The 20458-nt window shown below is 32.2% G+C and overlaps 1 protein-coding gene across 1 annotated transcript; it reads left to right on the top strand.

Annotated features, from left to right (window-relative positions):
* Nucleotides 1–9186: 9186 nt before the first annotated feature.
* On the top strand, nt 9187–19947 carry PGO_060850 (hypothetical protein, conserved; the record flags this gene model as incomplete). The annotated part of the gene is made up of 1 exon (XM_028686729.1): nt 9187–19947. One exon carries the CDS (start codon nt 9187–9189, stop codon nt 19945–19947), a length of 10761 nt encoding a protein of 3586 aa, XP_028542530.1.
* Between the last annotated feature and the right edge of the window lie 511 nt (nt 19948–20458).

Genomic DNA, 20458 nt, shown 5'->3' with positions numbered 1-20458 from the left:
CATTTTTTTTTTTTTTTTTTTTTTTTTTTTTTGTTACATGTTCTGGTGAAATTTCATATTAAAAAAAAAAAATAAAATAAAAATCAACAAAAGAGGAAATGAGGATACACGTACATGGTTAAGGAATAAACTAAATGACCATTTGGTGGATTTTCACACACATATATATGCATATATATGTGTGTGTTATTTATGCCTTGTTTTCCTCTTTTAAATGCTTCTTTAGCTTTGTGATTATACCTGTTTGGGAAATTACGAACGCATTCTCTTTTTTAAACGTTATATTATAATCTAATCGTGGAGGTACGAAAAAATAAACTGCAGATTTCTATATTTTTCTAATATACAAGCACACATATAAATGCTAAAAAAATGAACACAAAACATTTTGGTCATATTTTCTCCCATGTCAAAAAAAGAATAGTGTTTAAAATTATTGTTAAAAGTATGTACATAAGCCAAATGCCTTATATGTCTAACATCAAACTGCTATAAACCTGCCCTTTGGGGGTGCTATAAATAAAATTACATGATTTTAACATAAGTCTCTTTCGTTCTTTCGTTCTTTCGTTCTTTCGTTCTTTCGTTCTTTCGTTCTTTCGTTCTTTCGTTCTTTCGTCCTTTCGTTCTTTCGCTCTTTCGTTGTTTTTTTTTTTTCTACCCAAGGGGAATAAATGCAAAAAATGGCTCTTGAAAAGTTTTGCGTTTTCTTTTCCTACGTGTATGACGTTTATCTCATAACAAAACAGTCTACGTCATGCAACGGTTGTGAATTATACACGACCGAACTATTGTCAGATATGGGAATAAAAAATAAAAAAAAGAAGGAAAAAATCCAAATAGATTAACATTGTTGCCCAACAGAAACACTCTTTTTTTCGTGAACTGTATGAAGCATTTTAATAAATCTTTTTTGAAGGACTTCAAATAGTTAAACAACCTTTATTTTTAAGTATATTTTTTTTTCTGTGCGTAAAAATATGATATGTTAAAAATGTGCACAGCATATATATATATATATATATATATATATACCATGTCAATCGAACCAAGGAGAATATAAAAAAAAAAAAAAGAAACATCAGCTGTGATGTGTACATAAGGGGAGAAAAAATATGAAGCCTCATTATTTATAAGTACATACATTCTATAAAGGAGCAAAAAAAAAAAAAAAAAAAAAAAATTCAATCGAAAAAAGAGAAAAAATGCTCCAACATGTATGAAAGAACGTGAATAAACGCACAATTCTCAGTTATATTTTTTTACTTTGACCATTAAGCAGATCTTGAACGAGTAAATAGGAAGTTAGGAGGAAAAATGAGAACAAGGTTAAAAATTTTGCGCCATTTTTCGCCCTTTACATATGTATATTATAATATATATTAATAATGCATGCAAAAAAATGTGCAAAACATTTATTATGGGGGGCTAGCACTTTTATATACCTTTAATTTCAGTGTACCCAGAAAGAAAGCAGGGGAGGAAGAACATCTTTTTCACACTTTTAAAAATAAATTGTGCTCATACAGGGAAATGGTGAAGAGGAAAAAAACATTCTATTTTAATATCTCGCTTGGTTTTTCATTTACATGATTAAAAACAAACTGGCACCATATGTTTTTTTGTTGGTAAAGGTTTTGTATTCCCTTATTTATAAATAAAATATTCCTTACTATATATATCCTCGTCGTGAGGAAAAAAAAAAAAAAAAAAATCAAAAAAAGAAAGCCTCTCTCATATCTCATAATAAAGAACAGAATGCAAAGCAGGAAAATTTATGCTACATGCATACTTAACCAATAAAAAGGGGGACGGGTATATTTATATATATATATATGCGTAGCATTTATTTTACAAAACATTTGTGAAATGAAAATTATTATTTTACATAGCACAGTTGATGTTTAACATTAGCGCACGAGCATGTATTTAAAATTAAATATTTTCCCATTATGGATTTCCGTTTTTATCGGATATTCCTGTAAAGCCCCCCTCACTCTCCCTACTTAAAAATCTCACCCCTCGCTTTTTTTTTTTTTTCTTTTTATATATATAATATATATATATATATATATATATATATATGGTGGATAATAATATCACGTTTCTGCACGTGAAGGAAAAAACATGCATGTATATAAGATATCCCCATCGCTCAGCACCACGCATTATATGTTATATATTGTAAATCCATATAAAAGTAATATGTTATTTGTTGTTCTACATGAATATTTACTTTTTTTGCATACATGAAATATATATATATATATATATATATATATATATATATATATATATATTCCATATGTGTTATTGCTACCCCTGGTGTTTTATGTATATGTACATATATATATATGTATTATTAAATACTTGTACATTTTTTTTTTTTTTTTTGTGCGCTCATATAAATGTACATATATATATATATATATATATATATATATAACATGCTATGTATTACATAGAGGGACAAATGCTAAGCACATTTTTTTTTATTTTTATTGCCATCCGTTTTTAATAGAAAAAAAAAAAAAATCTTTTTAATTTGCCCTTCATTTTTATCATACGGATTTATTGAATGATTAATTGGTTGTTGACTGGTTGATTAATTTTTTTGCCGGCATTTATTTTCTCTTCATTTTTTACATGCTTAATTTTTCTTCTTTATTTTTCGCGGTATTTTTCTTCTTTTCCTTTTTTTACATTCCATATACATCTCTTATAAAACTGTTAATTTTTTTGCAAAATTAGCAATTTTTAATTGTGAGATAATTTTTTTTTATTTTGAGTTTCAGCTTAACTCATTCTTTTGTATATATGTTTATATGCATTAATGCATTTATTCATTTATACATTTATACATTTACATATATTGTGTTATTTTACATGTATAAATACGTGGTTCATATGTATTTACATATTTTACATGTATTTACATATTTTACATGTTTTTACATATTTTACATGTTTTTACATATTTTACATGTATTTACATATTTTACATATTTTACATATATTCACATATTTTACATATATTCACATATTTTACATGTATTTACATATTTTACATGTTTTTACATATTTTGCTTGCATTTACATACCTTTGCGCACATTTTTTGTGCCGTCTTTGCATGTTTTGAATTTATTTTACGCATTTGGCTTAAGCCAATTTGCGTATTTTCACCCACGACCCATATTTACCTTTGTGTCCAAGTTGTGCGTTAATAATACATGTACACATACACGTATGTATGGATATACTACGTTACGTATGTACCATTTTACGTATGCACGATTCTACGCATGAATACTATTCTATGCATATGCGTTTATATGTGCTTAATATACAACATGTAATGTATGTATGTGGACATAAAAAAAAAAAAAAAAAAAAAATAGACTGCGTGCGTCATTAAAGAAAAAGATTCAGTTGAGAATTTATGTGGTTAAACCTTATGCTGCTGCATATATTACATTATAATAGCAGAGTTTACTCTTCATTTACATTTTTCACGTGTCCCATTTTTCGCTCAAAACATATATCATTTTACCATATTGTCCATACGTGTACTTTATTTTTGGCATCGTCTCTATGAGACCATTTTGCTTCTACATGCATATGAAGCATATACCATTCGAGACCAAGTACATATTTTTATGCATTAAAATATGTTAACGACACGCATGATGAGGAAAAAGTGAAACATTGAATAGAATTCTTACATATGATACCTATAGTCATAAACATTTTTTTTTTTTTTTAAATAAGTTCATATTGCCACAAGTGGAAAACAGAACGTTATGTTTTTTTTTTTTTTTTTACACTTCAAAAATGTGATTCTATCAAATAACATTTTTGAGAAAGTCTCCTTGTTGAATAAGAAAACATATGAAAAATTGTTTATTATATATATAAAAAAATAAAGTGTGACGTATTCACCTGTTAACAAATTGACAGTTTTGCTACGTGGCAACTGTTCGCAGCATTATCCTTTGTATACATGTATACAGCTTCGCCATGTGCAAAGCATATTTGCATTTTTTATTACTTTACATTCATATTCATTTATATATATTTTTTGTGCATAAAAACCCAAGCGTCCAGTGCATATTTTTATAATATACGCTTTGGACAGGTACTATTTGGGAGAAATAGTGAGAAAAAAAAAAAAAAAAAGAAAAAAAAATCTCCCAATCTTTTACATATGCGAATTTGTTGAAAAATTCATTTTGAATAACCACCTGAACGTATAGAATAGAATTCATTTTTTTGAAAAGAACTTTTTGTCAATAAATGAGCTTTTACAAATGGTATGCATATTCAAGCACATACATTTCCGCAGTATACCATTTTGAAAAAAAAGAAAAAAAAAAAAAGATGCACTTTTTATATATTGCATACGAATGTAATGTGTAAAGCGTTGTTTCATTAGCTTAGTTTTTTTTGTTCTGCTTATAAACTATACATGTCTGATATGTCATCTGCGACAAAAGTTTAAGTAATTACGCATGTAAACGTGTTTGTATATGTGCGTACGTACGTATGTATGCATTGTATAACTTAACACATTAATTGTAATAAAAAAGAAAAAAAGGGGAGGAAGAGGAAATAAAAAAAAGAAAGAGAAAAAGAGAGAGATCAAGAGGTAATAATAAATAGCAAAAATATGTACCTTTTTTTTGTGTGACCTTTTGGTGTACAAGTGAAAAGTATCATCTATACTAAATCTCTCTCATTGTGGTGTACATGATAGACCCCTAAAAACCCACAAAAAATAACAGAAAAAAAAAAAAAGATAAAAAAAAAAGAATGCATGACTATATATATATGTATATATAAATACATACATACCGTACATGTATATATTTACAGTGTCAAGTTGTGTCTGCGAACATTTACGCGCATCATTCCGCATGTAATACATTTTTTTTAGCCCCTAGGCTCCTACACCTGTACGCCTTTTTCATTTTTCGTGATTTCAGAATTTGCTGAGTAGCAATAGAGTGGGATTTTTATTTCATTTGTTAATTCTGATTATTATTGAAGAGGTGTACTTTTAATGTAAGTGTTCATTTAATAATTATTTTTGTCAGTCCCTTTAGCTATTTTCATTTACCTACGCAGTTAAGAAATTTATGTAGGTATTCCTTTACATTTACCTTTGTTCATTTTGTTCATCATATCATTTCATCATTACGTCAGTTTTTTTTTAATATTTCTTTATTTCGCTATTACGCGATTGCGCCAGTTTTTTTTAATATTTCATCATTTCGTTAATTTTTTTTTTTTACTTTTTATGGTTTCTCCAGTTTTTTTAACATATTATATTTTTGCCAGTTTTTTTTGACATTTCATCATTTCGCAAATTTTTTCATTATTTTAATTGTCCATTCGTTAGCTTTATTTTATTTTTTTGTGAATACAGCATATGAACTGTTCATGTAAAAAATAATTTTTTTCGAGGAACTATTTCTTGCACACACACAATTAATAGCTACAATTGCACGAGCGCAAAAATACCAATTTATACATGCAGTGTTCAGGCAAAATATATATATATGCATGCTCATACACATACATACGCATATATATATATACTTACGTGCATACCTTTTTTTCGCGCATATCTTATTGAATATATATGTGCGTTAATGAATACATGCACATATGTACACTTGTAAGTATGTACACATAAGGAAAATGCATGTTTGTACATGTAACATTCCCAGCAGCATTTATATACTAAATCCACGCATTCTCCTCCCTCCCCCAACTTCTTTTCAATTCTCTTCTTTGCACACATAACATATATGTACATATATATTATGAGAATGTTTTGGACAAAAAATAGCTAAAGGGGAAATATAGAATTGATATACGCGATATGTGCGTATATATGTATATACATATTGCGAATTTATTCAATTTCATACATTCATTCATGCATACCCATATGTGTATATATAAACAAACGCGACAATTTTGCCACTTAGCGCTGTGTATAAGACTTTTTTTTTTTTTTTTTTTCCCGTGCTATCCTGGTCCCCTATTTATGCGCATGTGAAGCTGTAAAAAATTCAAAAAGTGCAAATGAGAAAAAATAAAATATGAACATACATAAAATCCACCCTCTTAAAAAAAAAAAAAAAAAAAAAAAAAATTTACACGAATATATAATTTTACCTGGTGCACAAACACGGATAACCTTATATACACATTTATTCGAAAGAACGAAAAGGCAATATTTACAAAGAGAAAGAAAATTTCGGAAGCTCAATATTTCACACGGACGGATACTGAAAGTTTGTAACGTAAAGAAAAAAAAAAAAAAAATGTAACACGAAAGCACAAAATTGCTTGTGTGTATGTAATATATGTACCAAATGTGCTTACTAAATGTGCTTACTAAATGTGTTTACCAAATTTGCTTACTAAATGTGCTTACCAAATGTGCTTACCAAATGTGCTTACCAAATGTGTTTACCAAATGTGCTTACTAAATGTGCTTACCAAATGTGCTTACTAAATGTGCTTAATGCGCGTATATGCCCCTTTTATTTGTATGCACAAGCATGCGAGAAAATTGTACACTTTCTGTAAATTGCAAAAACTAAACATGTGCGATATGATCACTTGTAAAAGTATGTAAAATATATTTAATGCTGCACGAATTAGATTTATCGCATTGTGTATACGCATATAATATATGACGTATTTTTGCATATATCTGCAAAAACTGTAATGCAGAAGATTTTAGTTCACCTCCATTCTTTTCCAGTACTCAAAATTTAGTTTTTAAATGAATTCAGTATGCATCAATTGAACTCATATATTTATATGTATATAAACATATGTACCCCCGTTCCTTAAGGGAAGTGCGAATAAGTAGACCTTGAGGGAACACGCAGATGTCTTTTAACACACAGTTATGCGCAAGAAGGCATTCTTACGAGAGTTGTAATGAATTCATATGTTGCACCAGTGTGAGTAGCCGTCAGTTTGTGTATGTACAAGTTTGTTTATATACTTGTTGCATTATTGCCCGATTGCTCCTTTGTGTGAGTATGAGCATTAACAGACATTCATCTGGAAAGGCTTGCTCCCGAAAGAACTCCATGTCAACATGCAGATATTTAAAACTGAACGCATAAGAAATTCCTTATTTATGTTCATGTTTACAAATATGCGTGGCTATATGATCGTATGAATTTTATATCTTTATCGTGCATCATGCATTACACAGATTCATTATATATATATATATATATATGTATATACAACAAAATTGGAGAGTCGTAAAATGGAAAAATGGCAGAGAAGCAAAAATTACAAAATAACAATAGAAAAGCATTAAAATTAATTAACATTGATACCCGTCTATCTGTTTCTGAGCCATTTGTTTGTTTAATAGATTGCACTGTTGAATGCATGCCGAACTAAGTATAATCGTTGCATTTTTTATCTCCCTTACAAACCAGTTGTATTGCTCCAACACGCCAAACCAAAGGACGTGTGTATATACATGTGTATGTATATGAATCTATATATGTAGATACCTTGTGCATTCCTGCTGCATGTGTACATATGCATGTACCCCCAACATGAGCTATATTATATGCATCGTCATAATGCATTTTTGAAATGCACCGTGCAAGTGATAAAATTATAAAAAAAAAGAAAAAAAAAAAAAAAGGAAGCAACACATGTTTTATTTTTCATCGTCCTGCGAATGCATTAGATGCATGTATACATGTATACATATATGAAACACATGATAATTTGTGTCAACAGCATTTGGGGGCATTTTTAAAGCGATCCATTTTTTCTGCAACAGAAAAGTATGTATTCGCTGCATCCCAACACAAACATACATACGTTGGTTCTTTTCTATATCTTCGAAGCAGTGCATACGATTTTGCTTAAGTATAGTTATACATGTGTGTATGTGTTATACATCTATTGGTACGTACGCTAAATGATGCATTTAAATATGTACGCTGTGTAAAAAGCAGTTTAGTTTATTCTTAATTAGGAAAATTAATATTTATATGAAATTTGCACGCGCATGTGTGAAACATACAAATATATGCACATATATGATTTATATATATCATCTGTATGTTACGTGTGTATGTGTGAAATATCATTGCTTTTGTTGATAATTCTGAACTGAAAAAAGGACGCTCCTTTTTTTTTTTTTTTTCATGTTCTTAATTCTGTTGAAGCGTAGATCGAACATTGTATATACATACGTATCTGTTTATATATGGATTCCCTCATATCCAAACGCATCATCTTATGTTTTATTTAACATACATTTTCATCTTTTTTTTTTTTTTTTTTTTTTTTTCACGTGTTCCAATTTTGTAGAAGTCAAACAACAAATTGATAAATGTTTTCCCTTTTCTCTAGTTGATTTAACATAAATGTGAAATTCAAATAAATAATTGACCGCCGTCCCGAATTATTTTTGAATAACATTTATTTTTTTTTGAAAACAATTCATACCATCTTATTTTATAAATTGAATTAACCTCGAGATTAAATTTGAAGATCCTTTCAAGTGGAATTGAGTACAAGGCATTCTTGATACACTGGTTCTTTGAATAACATCGTTTGGGTAGGTATTTTCCTCCTTTGGAAGAGGCTAGAAAAGTCAAGTACATAATTGCAGAGTTCTGGAGAAACATGCACATGCGTGTATATATATGAATGAATGTGTGTTCTGATACATGTGTGTATGTATGCATGTACCCCTTTCTGCGACGAGAAAAAGTTTCCATTTTCTCATGGAGATGAGTAATTGAAGACAATGTAATTGGCAAAATGATAACAAACTGAATTATATTATAAGCAGATTTGTAACGCAAACATCGTCTTATAATATTTTTATTGTGAAGAAAATCTTCTGTTGATGAAATTGACAGGGTTACATTAGTCAAAAAAGCTCAGAAGTTTCGAATATAATTCATAGAATCACTGTTATCCCTTGTGTTGGTTAGCAGTATTCATCAGTTTTATTAGTTATCTATTCCTCTTATTCAAAAGGAAAAAAAAAAAAAAAAAAAAAAAAAAAAATTCATCTTAAGAACCGAACATACAATAAATACACGAACTTTAAGGGCTTTGAAAAAAAGGAAACGCTTGTGCGAAGACTCTCATGTCAAACCACATCTGAAGAGACAATGAGTAACAACAATAAGTCCAGTGGAAGTGGCAATAGTAATTCTAACATGAGGGATTCGATGCACTACAGTGAAATGATAGAATCTGAGAATTCATGTATCAAAAGTACTGTATCTCCCTCAAATTATATGAATCAAGTAAATAATAATAAAAATATGCCTTGCCCATCGATTGCATCTTACTTGAATAATTCAAACAATATGAACATGGGGAAAAATAATAATTTTAACCCTATGGGAAATAATAACGATACAACTATAAGTATTACAAGTAGCTTACTAAGCAATAACGAACAAAATATGCAGATGAAGCAGCAGGTAGGAATTAATAAAAACTGTGTTGGTGTTGGTACTATTTCGAATGGTGCTCCATCTCCTGCTTCCGTGTCTTCATCCACTTCTGTCGCTTCTGGTGGCGGAGGAGGAGGAGGAGGCGGAAGTGGATTGCATCATGAATCATTCCAGAAATCTGTATTACCATCATATAATATGAATAAAATGTCAGTGTCTTCATCTATGGGTAGTCATAATTTGGCTAGTAACAACCCAGGTAATGGTGGAAGCAATAGTAGTAGTAATAACAATCAAGTGAGAAGTACTAGTAACGTTGGAAATTGTAACAATCAAATGGGAAGATATAATTCTATGAATTATCCCATGCAAGAAATGAACCCTAATGTACATATAAAGAATGTAAAAACGTCACATCCGAATAGTGATATAAAATCGAATAACAAAGACACAAATTTAATGACACCTAATAGTATGAAATCGACAAACTTTATGAACAATATGTATTATCAAAGGAATGATATGATGCCTAGGAACAATTCTAATAATAACTATAACATGCATGGGAATTTATATGGTTACATGAATAATGGTTTTTATGCTGGTTCTTCACCATCCTCTAACTGCTTTAAGCCCAATAATAATATGATGAATAATAGTGGCAACAATGGTACTTCAAAAATTAGTGCTAGCGCTAATGGCACTAAGGGAACCAACTTTTCAAATAATTTAAATGCAACAAATCATGCAGATGGTACGTTGAATAACAATAATCGTTGTAACAACAAGGTCAGTTCAAGTAATATTGATAAGGCGGTAGCACACAAATCTATGCATAATAATAATAGCAACAGTAGTAATATGAATACAAATCCGCTAGGTTTTAGCAATAGAAATGGCAGCACCAGTGGAGGTTCAGGTGGTGTTGGTGGAAACATTCCAGGCTCCATGAGTGGAAGTTGCAGCAACGGTAATAGCAACGGTAATAGCCATAATAATGACAATAGCAGCAGTAGCATTACAGGATCGATGAACATAAGTGTGAATAGTATGAACAAAGGAAGCACTACCAGTTCTAGTGGAGCCATAGCTAGCGGTTCCACCACGGTGAATAACCTCGATACTGGAAGTAGCATTCCTAATAATGTTGTTATGAATATGGTGAATAATAGTGCAACTGCAAACAATAATGTGATGAATAATATGATGATGAATAGTAGTGGTTCTGCTGCAGGAGGGAAAAATGTAGGCGGTTTGACAGCCATGAGTATGGGAAGTATGAACATGGGAAATATGAACATAAGTGGCATGAGTATGGGAGGCATGCACAACAAGGGTATGAACATAAGTGGCATGAGTATGGGAGGCATGCACAACAAGGGTATGAACAATATAGGAAGCATGGGCAGCATGAAGAATATTGGTAATATGAACAATTTGCCATCACATCGACCTGGTAGTTCCATGGAAAAAACAAATTTGCTGAATGATGTAAACGGCATGAGGTACCACCATCCCATGAATAACAATAATAATGGCATGTATAACAAAATGGCTTACATGAATTTAAAGGATTTTCCACATGACAACATATCAATGAATCATATTCCTGGAAAAAATGATTGTGGTCAGATGAAGAAGGATAGTAAAAATGTCCCACTTGGGAAAAATGGTAAACAAGGTAAAAACATAAAAGATGATATTTTAGAAAGTGATAATAATAATAATAATAATAAAGGAATGATGAATAGTAGTTCTACCCTACCAAATGATGGGAAAAACAAATCAACGACATCGATTCGCAAGGGAAAAGTTGTAGCAGGAGTAGTAGGTACATCCAGAGAGCATTTTAATTCCGCTGGAATTACAAGCATGGAGCACAATGTAGGTAGTGGTAGTGGAACTTATAAGAAAGGTAAGGGTGGTGATAATAATAACGTTATGGATTTAAAAGGGGAAATGAAAGATCTAATTGGAAATAGTAACAACTACATCGGCAGTGGTGGTGCTGGAGAACCTATGAATAGTGGAGGAAATCATGCGTACAATTTATTTCCAAATTATAACATAAAATACCCTATGAATGTTGACATGTTCAACAGTATGAGCAACACTTATAGTGGCAATGCTAGTGGCATGATCAATAAGGGAAATAGTTATCAAAATGTGAATATGATAAATGGGTTGAATGGAGGAGGAAAGGTTCTAAAGGAAATGAACTGTAGCAGTAATAATAGTAGTGGAAAAAACAGCAAGGGTATTGCTAGTAGTAGTAGTGGTGTGTATGGAAATATGAACAAGTCTGGAAGTATGAATAATTATAATATTATGAACAACAATCCATATGGGGATAGTAGGTATAATGGTCGAAAATCTATGGAAACGCTAAAATCATTTAATGATGGCATGCTTATGGGTGGAAGCCATCCAGGAAATCACCACAGGAACAGTAATTTAAGCAATATTATGAACATGAACAGTATGAACAGTATGAACAATATGAACAATATGAACAATATGAACAGTATGAACAGCATGAACAACTACAACAGTATGAGTACCTTCATGCACAATCGTAATTATCAAAACGATGTAAACATGAGAATGCTTAGTAATAGAAATATAATGGGTACAACAAACAATCTTACCAATGTGAATAACAATCCAAAGTCCATGATGATGATGGGATCGAGTGGTAATAATACCGGTAGTAATATAGTTGCTAACAAAGGCACGAGTCGTTCTAATCTTGCATATAAGTATAAGGAAGATGAAGAGTACTATGAGGAAGACGATTTGAATGGTCTTACATCTTCCTATGGTGGTGTTGGAAATGGCAGTAGTAGTAGTAGTGGTAGGTATACTAGAAAAAATAATACAATAGGAAAGCAATCAACTAAGATGAAAAAATTAGATTCACACAAAGAGAAAAGAAAGAAAAAAAAAAAAAAAAAAAATACAAGAAATAATTCTGTAGAAACAGAAGAGGACGAAGATAACGAATTGTATGTTAATACATATGTTAAAAAATCGCATACAAAAAGTAGTAGTAAGAAATCACTACATTATGATACCGTGGAAGAACGATATAACGAAAGAGCAAAACGAAATGAAAAAAATGACATTTTTGTGTCTCCAAATATTGGTGTTGTCGAAGGAAGAACCAATTTGAGAGAAAGGAAAAGGGTATATAATTATGCACAAATGGATAACTACTTCGAAACAGATGAAGAAGATAAAAAAGTGGATGAGGAAAAGCTCTTGCTAAGGCAAGAGAAGGAAAGCATGGGAGGAATTGATCGAGTATTACACCATAGGAAGATAATAGATTATGACAATTTAAACAATATTACAAACAATCCATTTTTGTACATAAATAAGAAAATAACTCAGCAAAGTGCTTCTAATAGTAATAATGCTACTACGGACAGAGCGGGAGAAAGTGGTAACTACATAGGTGAAGGCTCTACTACATCAGCCGTTGAAATTGGCACTCTTACCCTACCTGGGACAGTGACAGAAGGAAAAGAAATGACAAGAAGGGAAAGTGTTGATGAGACCAAAGAAAACAATGGTATGGCGGCGAACCTAAGCGAAGATCAAGGTATGGACGCCTTTTATGACGAAGAAGATATCACAGATGTAAATGAAGTAGAATTTTTAATAAAATGGATAGGAAAATCTCATATCCATAATTTTTTTTGTACATACGATTATTTGAAGCATTTCAATGGGATAAAAAAGATAGACAATTATATAAAGAAAATAAAATTATCATTTCAGAAGAGAAAATATATGACAGCAGATGAGATTGAGCAAGAGAAAATATATTCTGAAATTAAGAAACAAATAGAAATGGATGCAATAAATGCAGAAAGGATAGTAACACATAGAGTATGTGAAATAACAAGTGAAGAGTTATTTCTTGTAAAATGGATGAGTTGTTCATATGACCAATGTACTGAAGAGACAAAACAAACATTAATAGATCATGGATTCTCACAATTAATTGAAGAATATTTTGATAGAGAAAGTAAAATACATGGAATTAAAGCCATATCAAGTGTATGGAATAGGGGACCTTTAACAGCAACTAAATTTGATCCTTATAATGAAACTCCATTTTATTTAAATGAAAGAAAATTAAGAGCATATCAATTAACAGGTCTGAATTGGATGGTTAGTCGAATGAAAAGAAATTTAAGTGTTTTATTAGCAGATGAAATGGGTTTAGGGAAAACAGTGCAAACTATTGCAGTAGTAGGACATATGTTATATAAGGAAAAGTTAATAGGTCCATATTTAGTAATTGTACCTCAGTCAACTGTAGATAATTGGTTGAATGAGTTTAAGAGTTGGCTTCCACAAGCTAATGTTGTATGTTATCATGGTAATGCTGTTAGTAGAGAATTAATTAGAACCCATGAATTGAGAAAGGTGTATGTTCCAAACAAAGGGTACAGATACAAATTTGATGTTTGTATTACTACCCCGTCTATATTGAACAGTTTGAGTGATGTTGAATTATTGAAGAAGATGCCATGGCAGTTAATGGTAGTAGATGAAGCACATCAGTTAAAGAATAGACAATCTAAAAGGTTTATTGAGTTGAAGCAGTTTATGGCTGAATCTAAGTTACTTTTAAGTGGAACTCCTTTACATAACAATTTAGAGGAATTGTGGACACTTTTACATTTCTTGAATCCACAACAATATACGCATTATGAATCATTTCAAAAAAAGTATAACGAAATTGAGAACACAAGTTTAATTGGAGAAGCAAAACAGAAACAGCTTATTCATTTGCAGCACGAATTGCATGAAGTTATTTTGAGAAGAGTTAAGAAAGATGTTGAAAAATCCCTCCCCAATAAAGTGGAAAGAATTTTAAGAGTAGAATTATCTCCAATACAGATTGAATTTTATAAGAACATTTTAACAAAGAATTATGAACAGCTAGCGAAAGCATCTGGTGGAGCAAAAAATTCTTTACAAAATATATGCATGGAATTGAAGAAAGTATGTAACCATCCTTTCCTTTGCTGTGAACCTGTAGACAAAGATGAATATAGAGAAAGGCTAGTTTATTCAAGTGGAAAAATTTGCTTACTTGAAAAATTGCTTATAAGATTGAAAGAAAGAGGGAATAGAGTACTTATATTTTCTCAAATGGTTAAGATGTTGAATATTTTGAGTGAATATTTAACATTACGAGGTTTTAAACATCAAAGGTTAGATGGAACTATGACGAAAGAGATGAGAAAAAAAGCTATGAATCATTTTAATAGTAAAAATTCGGATGACTTTGTGTTTTTGCTCTCCACAAAGGCAGGTGGGTTAGGAATAAATCTAACATCAGCAGACACTGTAATTATATATGATTCTGATTGGAATCCACAGAATGATTTACAAGCTGGTGCGAGAGCGCACCGTATTGGTCAAACCAAAACAGTTCAGATTTATCGTTTGGTAACAAAGGATTCTATTGAACAAACGATTTTAGAAAGGGCTAAGGTGAAAATGGTCTTAGATACCTTAGTCGTTCAAGGATTGAATAAGAAACAGAATGACAACGTGAATTACATTGGAGGAGAGGGAGGAAATACATCTAATGGATTTACAAGAGAAGAATTATCGAAAATTTTAAAATTTGGTGCACAGAAATTATGGGAAAAGAATAGCTCCAAATATTCACCTCAAAAATTGGATGAGGAAAAAGATGTTATAAAAGGAGTAGATGTAGATTTAGATAAAATTTTAGAAGAAGCAGAAGCACATGAAAATGCAAATAATGCAAACAAAGATTTGAATTCCGAATTTAACAGTTTACATAACTCGAATAATTTATTTTCAGGTGGAAATAGCATTTTTGGAAATGCAGGATCAGTTGGGACAACTGGTGGAGGAGGTATTGCTGACGATTTGTTAAGTTCATACAATAATATAACAGAATTTAAATATGAGCCTCCAGAACATTTAAAAAGTAATATTTATAACGACTCAGCAAAAGCAGATGGATTAGGAGAAGCAGGAGGAGGAGGAGGAGAAGAAGAAAATGATAAAGATTTTTGGGATAAGACCATACCATTAGAAGAAAGATTAAAATTAAAAAGAATGAAAGAAGAAGAATTGTTAGTACATGGGCCAAGAAAAACGAGAACAAGAGATGCAAGAAATACCATTGAAATAGATACAGGAACAAATATACAAGCGATGAATGATGACGACGATGATGATAGTGATGAGTATACTATAAAATATAATGAAAAGAATAAAAATTTGAAAAAAAAAAGAAAAAGAAGAACATCTACACACATTACAGAAAAAGACAAATTCAGGTTATACAGGTCGCTTTTAAAATTTGGAAATCCATATTTACGTTTAGATGACATTAGGATTGATTCCAAACTGATCAAGGTGGATCAAAATGTTATACTCACCGAGTTAAACATTATTGTTGACGCGTGTAGGGAAATTGTTGAGAGGGTAGCTACAGAAAGTTCTGCCAAAGTTGTGGAGAAAGGAGCTGCATTGGCGATAGAAGCGGCAGCAGAAGTGGCAGCAGGAGGAGGAGCAGAACCTGTTGTGGTAGAAGAAGATACATGCATTAATATGTTAAAGGAAGAGGATAATAATAATGCGACTGTTACAACCACCACTACAGCTACTACTGATAGCAACAACTTAACCGTAGCCTCGTGTGACGATTCTGAAAAGAAACAATCTCATGTTACAAAGAATGAAAAGAATAGTGCACTCATATTTGGTCAATTACCACCCCAATGTGATGAAGAAGAAGGAGTAGTAGTAGTGCATGGGGAAAACAAAGAAGAAACTATGGTAGCAGATCGAACAACGGAATCTGGCCAAACAGAAACAATAGCAAATAGAAAAACAAATGAGAAAGAGCAAAATATTAGTAATGAAGAAAAAGATGGAGAAAAAGGATCTATTAGTGTGACGAACAAAAGGAAAAGAGCAAGGGAAGAAGATGAAAATACAGCAGGAGCGGCAGCTGCAGGTGGAGATGGATTTTTTTCGAAATTTATGAACTTTGTTAAAGGTAGTGGAAGAAGTGGTGACGGTGGTAATGTTGAAGTTATTAAGAAAGAAAGTGATGAAGGAAATGACAATAAAGATGTGAACTCAAATAATGATATAAATTCTAATGAAGACAGCGATTCTAATAATAAAACAAAAGGATCAGAGAGAGGAAGAAAATCTGATGCTTACACATTTTATATAGGCACCAATAGAGCTAATGCACTAGATCTGTGTCAACGTTTGCAATTATTTAAAAGTTTACATGACTTTATTAAGGAACAGAACGGTGGAAATGAATACAGTTTTAGATTACCCCTAACAGCTAGTAGTAGCAATAGTAGTATGAGCACTTTAGCCAGTACCACCACCTCTAGTACTAATGTATCTCCAAATATAGTGGAAGTTGATAAGAAGAAAGACCTTAAGGGTGAGATGAAAGGTAAAGGAAAGAAGGAAATTCGAACGAATGGCATTGATGATTATGGTGGTGGTGTCGATGCTGATAATGAAACTGCACATTTGGATGTCTCAGAAAGAGTTGTAGATATTGTGGAGGACAAAACGGACATCGCGAACGTGGATGAGGAGCAAATCAAAGCTGAAGTGAAAGATGAAATGAAAGTGGAAGTGAAAGATGAAATGAAAGTGGAAGTGAAAGATGAAGTCACAGGAGAAGTGAAAGATGAAGTCACAGGAGAAGTGAAAGATGAGGTCAAAGATGAAGTGAAAGACGAGGTCAAAGATGAAGTGAAAGACGAGGCCAAAGATGAAGTGAAAGACGAGGTCAAAGACGAGGTAAAAGAGGAACAAACTCAGTATCTGAAACTTAAACTTCCCGATTATATATTCAGCCATTTGAGAGATCTAGTCACGAAAGATGTAAAGGCGTGGTCTAAAGAAGATGACGAAAATTTAATAAAAGGAGTGTACGTATATGGGTTCGGATCTTTTAACGAAATATGTGCAGATGTAAATTTAAATTTGGCACATATGAAAAATATAAAATGTGATAAAGTTAAGATGAGGTGTATCCGAATTTTAAAAATGATTGAAGAGTTTAATTCAAGTACCAATGATGAAACTGTTAGTAAAAAACGAAGAAGGGTGAGAACCAAAAATAAAAATAACGATTTACAAAAAGTAGAAGCAAAAGGGGCGACGGGGGCGACAGGTGTTGCAACTTCTGGTATCCATGGAGCAGGAGGAAGGGTCAAGCAGGAAGACGAACAAGAAGAAGAAGAAGTAGCAGAAGAGGAAGAAGCAGAAGAGATGTTAGGAACGGACTTCGCTTGCGCTGCAGGTACAGGTAGTAATAGGAATTTAACCAAAAGCAGTGGAGATGCTCTTACTAGCCAAAGGCAAAGCTACAACATCAGAAGAAGCAGTGAAAGAGTGAAGGCAATATATATGCATGATGACAAAGGGAATGGTGAAGTGGTGACTAAAAGGAGATCCATATCTGGATCAGGAGGAACAGGAGGAGGGACATCGAGAAGGGCGGATAGGATCGACAAGTCAGATAATAACCACCGTAACTTAGTCCGTATGAACACAAATGAAAATAATAAGGGAGGTGAAGTTCTCTCAAATGAGAAGAGAAAAGGTGGGGGAGCAGGAGGACGTTCAGGAGCAACAACAATGACAAGCAAAAGTAGAAGTAGAAGAAGCAGTAAACATCATAATAAAACAGGAGGAGGAGGAGGAGGTAGTGTTGATACTACAAAGATTACTGGAGATGTAGAAAGTTTTGCAACCGTTGGCAGTATGGGAAGTGTAAGAAGTGTTATAAGTAATAACAATACTCGTAAGAACACGAGTGCTGATGCATTAGAATATCCCTCATCCAATGAGAATAACAGTTCTGCAAGTAAAGTGAGCAAAGAAGCCAAAGAAGACAGAGAGGACAGAGAAGAAATAATGACTATGAGGAGTAGTTTGTCTGGAGGAGCACCAGTTGGAGTAGAAGATAACAACAGTGGTGGTGCAATAGGAGACGCAGAAGGAGAAGGAGGAGGAACGCGAAGGAGAAGTCACAGAAGTAGTAGGAAATATACGTTCGAAAATGGTGTAACGAGTAGAAGAAAAAGTTCAAGAGTAAGAAAAAGTAAAAACGAATCAAATGTTGAAGATAACACTGTTGCTGTAGGATTGAATTCAGATGAATACTGTGAAGAAAATTATGAAAAAGAAAATGAAAATAACAACAATCCTCATGAGCAAGTAGTAGTAGAAGGGGAGGATAAGAAGAAGAGGAAGGACAAGAAGAAGAAAAAAAAAAATGAGGAGGAGGGGAAGGAGGATGAGAAGAAGAGGAAGAAGAAGGAGAAGGAGAAGGAGAAGGAGAAGGAGAAGGAGAAGGAGAAAGATAAGGAGAAGGAGAAAGAAAATGTGGAAGAAGAAGATCCAGATGATGAGGAGGAAGAGGAGGATGAAGATGGTGATAAGGACGAAATGGAAGACGGAGAGGAAGGAAGAAAAAGAGAAAAAAAGTACATGAAAAAGAAAAAAAAAAAAAAAAAAATTTCGGATAATGAAATATTACACAAAATTAAAAACTGTAGCTTGAAAGATATGAACAAACATAGTATAAATAAATTAGCAAAAAAGTATGTAAAAAAGTATAAAAAGTTGTTAAAAGTAGTTAAAAAAATAACGCACCTTAAGGAGGAAGACAGAGAGGAGAAGGAGGAGGCGTGGAAGAATTGGGAACATAAGGACCTACTTGAACAAAGCAATAATGGAGTGGAGAAGGAGGAAGAGGAGAAGTCGAAATACCAAGAAATTAAAAACAAAATAAATGAATTTATTATTTTTATTGGAAATCATATGAGAAAAATAGCAGATGTGTGTCCTGACACAGAATGTGTAGAAATATTGAGTAATTCTGGATGGGAATACATTTCCAAATTTTTGGGAGAACCAAGTGAAATCTTGAGGGAAAAGTATGAACAGATGTTGCAAGACGAGATAACGAAGGAGCAGAGGCAGCACTTGGAGGGGTGGGAGAAGTTGAACGACGACGTCGAATCATCCCATTTAAAAAAAAGCAAGGATGGTGAGAGTAGCGGTACTACAGAAGCACATAGTGGTAATACACATTGTCATAGCTTCATAACTGAGGAATATCTTTCTGATTTTTTTTTCTCCAAGAAAATTTCAAGTATATGTCGAACAGCACAAGGTGTGGAAGAAGTAGAAGAGGAAGACGAAGATGAAGAAGAAGACTATGAACAACAGTCACTTGAGCACAATAGTAACAAAAGGAATAATAAATTTATGTCATATAATAATAACGAATTGGACGCTGAAAATGCATTATATTTCAATGGAGGAAAAAGTAAGAAAAGGAGGAAGAAAAACACTATTGCAGATGAAGAGAAGTATGTAATGAATCCGAATGACCATTATGAAGAACCCGAACCCTGAAGAATCTGAGAATTAAAAAAAAAAAAAAAAAAAAAAATGGAAGATTTTGCGCGTTAGAAAAAAACATTGGGATATAAATAGACAAATTTTTTTAATATACTTCACTTTCGCAAGAGGAATAATCCACGTGTCTACAAAAATTGTATGTTCTCACATAGACGTAGCAAAGTTTACACACATGTTGTGTATTATATGTATGTATATATATATATATATATATATGTGTGAGCATGTGCATCGAGTGCAGTACGCCTTGTGGTGTACATTTTAGATATCTCGATGCATACACTGTTGATTGACATATTTCGATACCTTTTTGATATACACAGTGGCGCATGAAGGTAGGGGGGGGGGGGAGGAGTGACAGGGAGTATCAACTCCAATTGTGTAATTTTTTGTGAATCCTATTGCATCATCTCCCCACCACCACGTAGCAACTGTTCTTATGTGGTTGATTGATTGATTGAAAAAAGAAAAAAAAAAAGGCAACAGAATATTTGCTTTACGCTTT

This window comes from Plasmodium gonderi, assembly GCF_002157705.1.
Source record: "Plasmodium gonderi DNA, contig: Chr06, whole genome shotgun sequence".
Taxonomy (NCBI): domain Eukaryota; phylum Apicomplexa; class Aconoidasida; order Haemosporida; family Plasmodiidae; genus Plasmodium; species Plasmodium gonderi.
The sequence above is the reverse complement of the archived record's forward strand: the minus strand, read 5'-3'. Positions and strand labels throughout refer to the sequence as shown.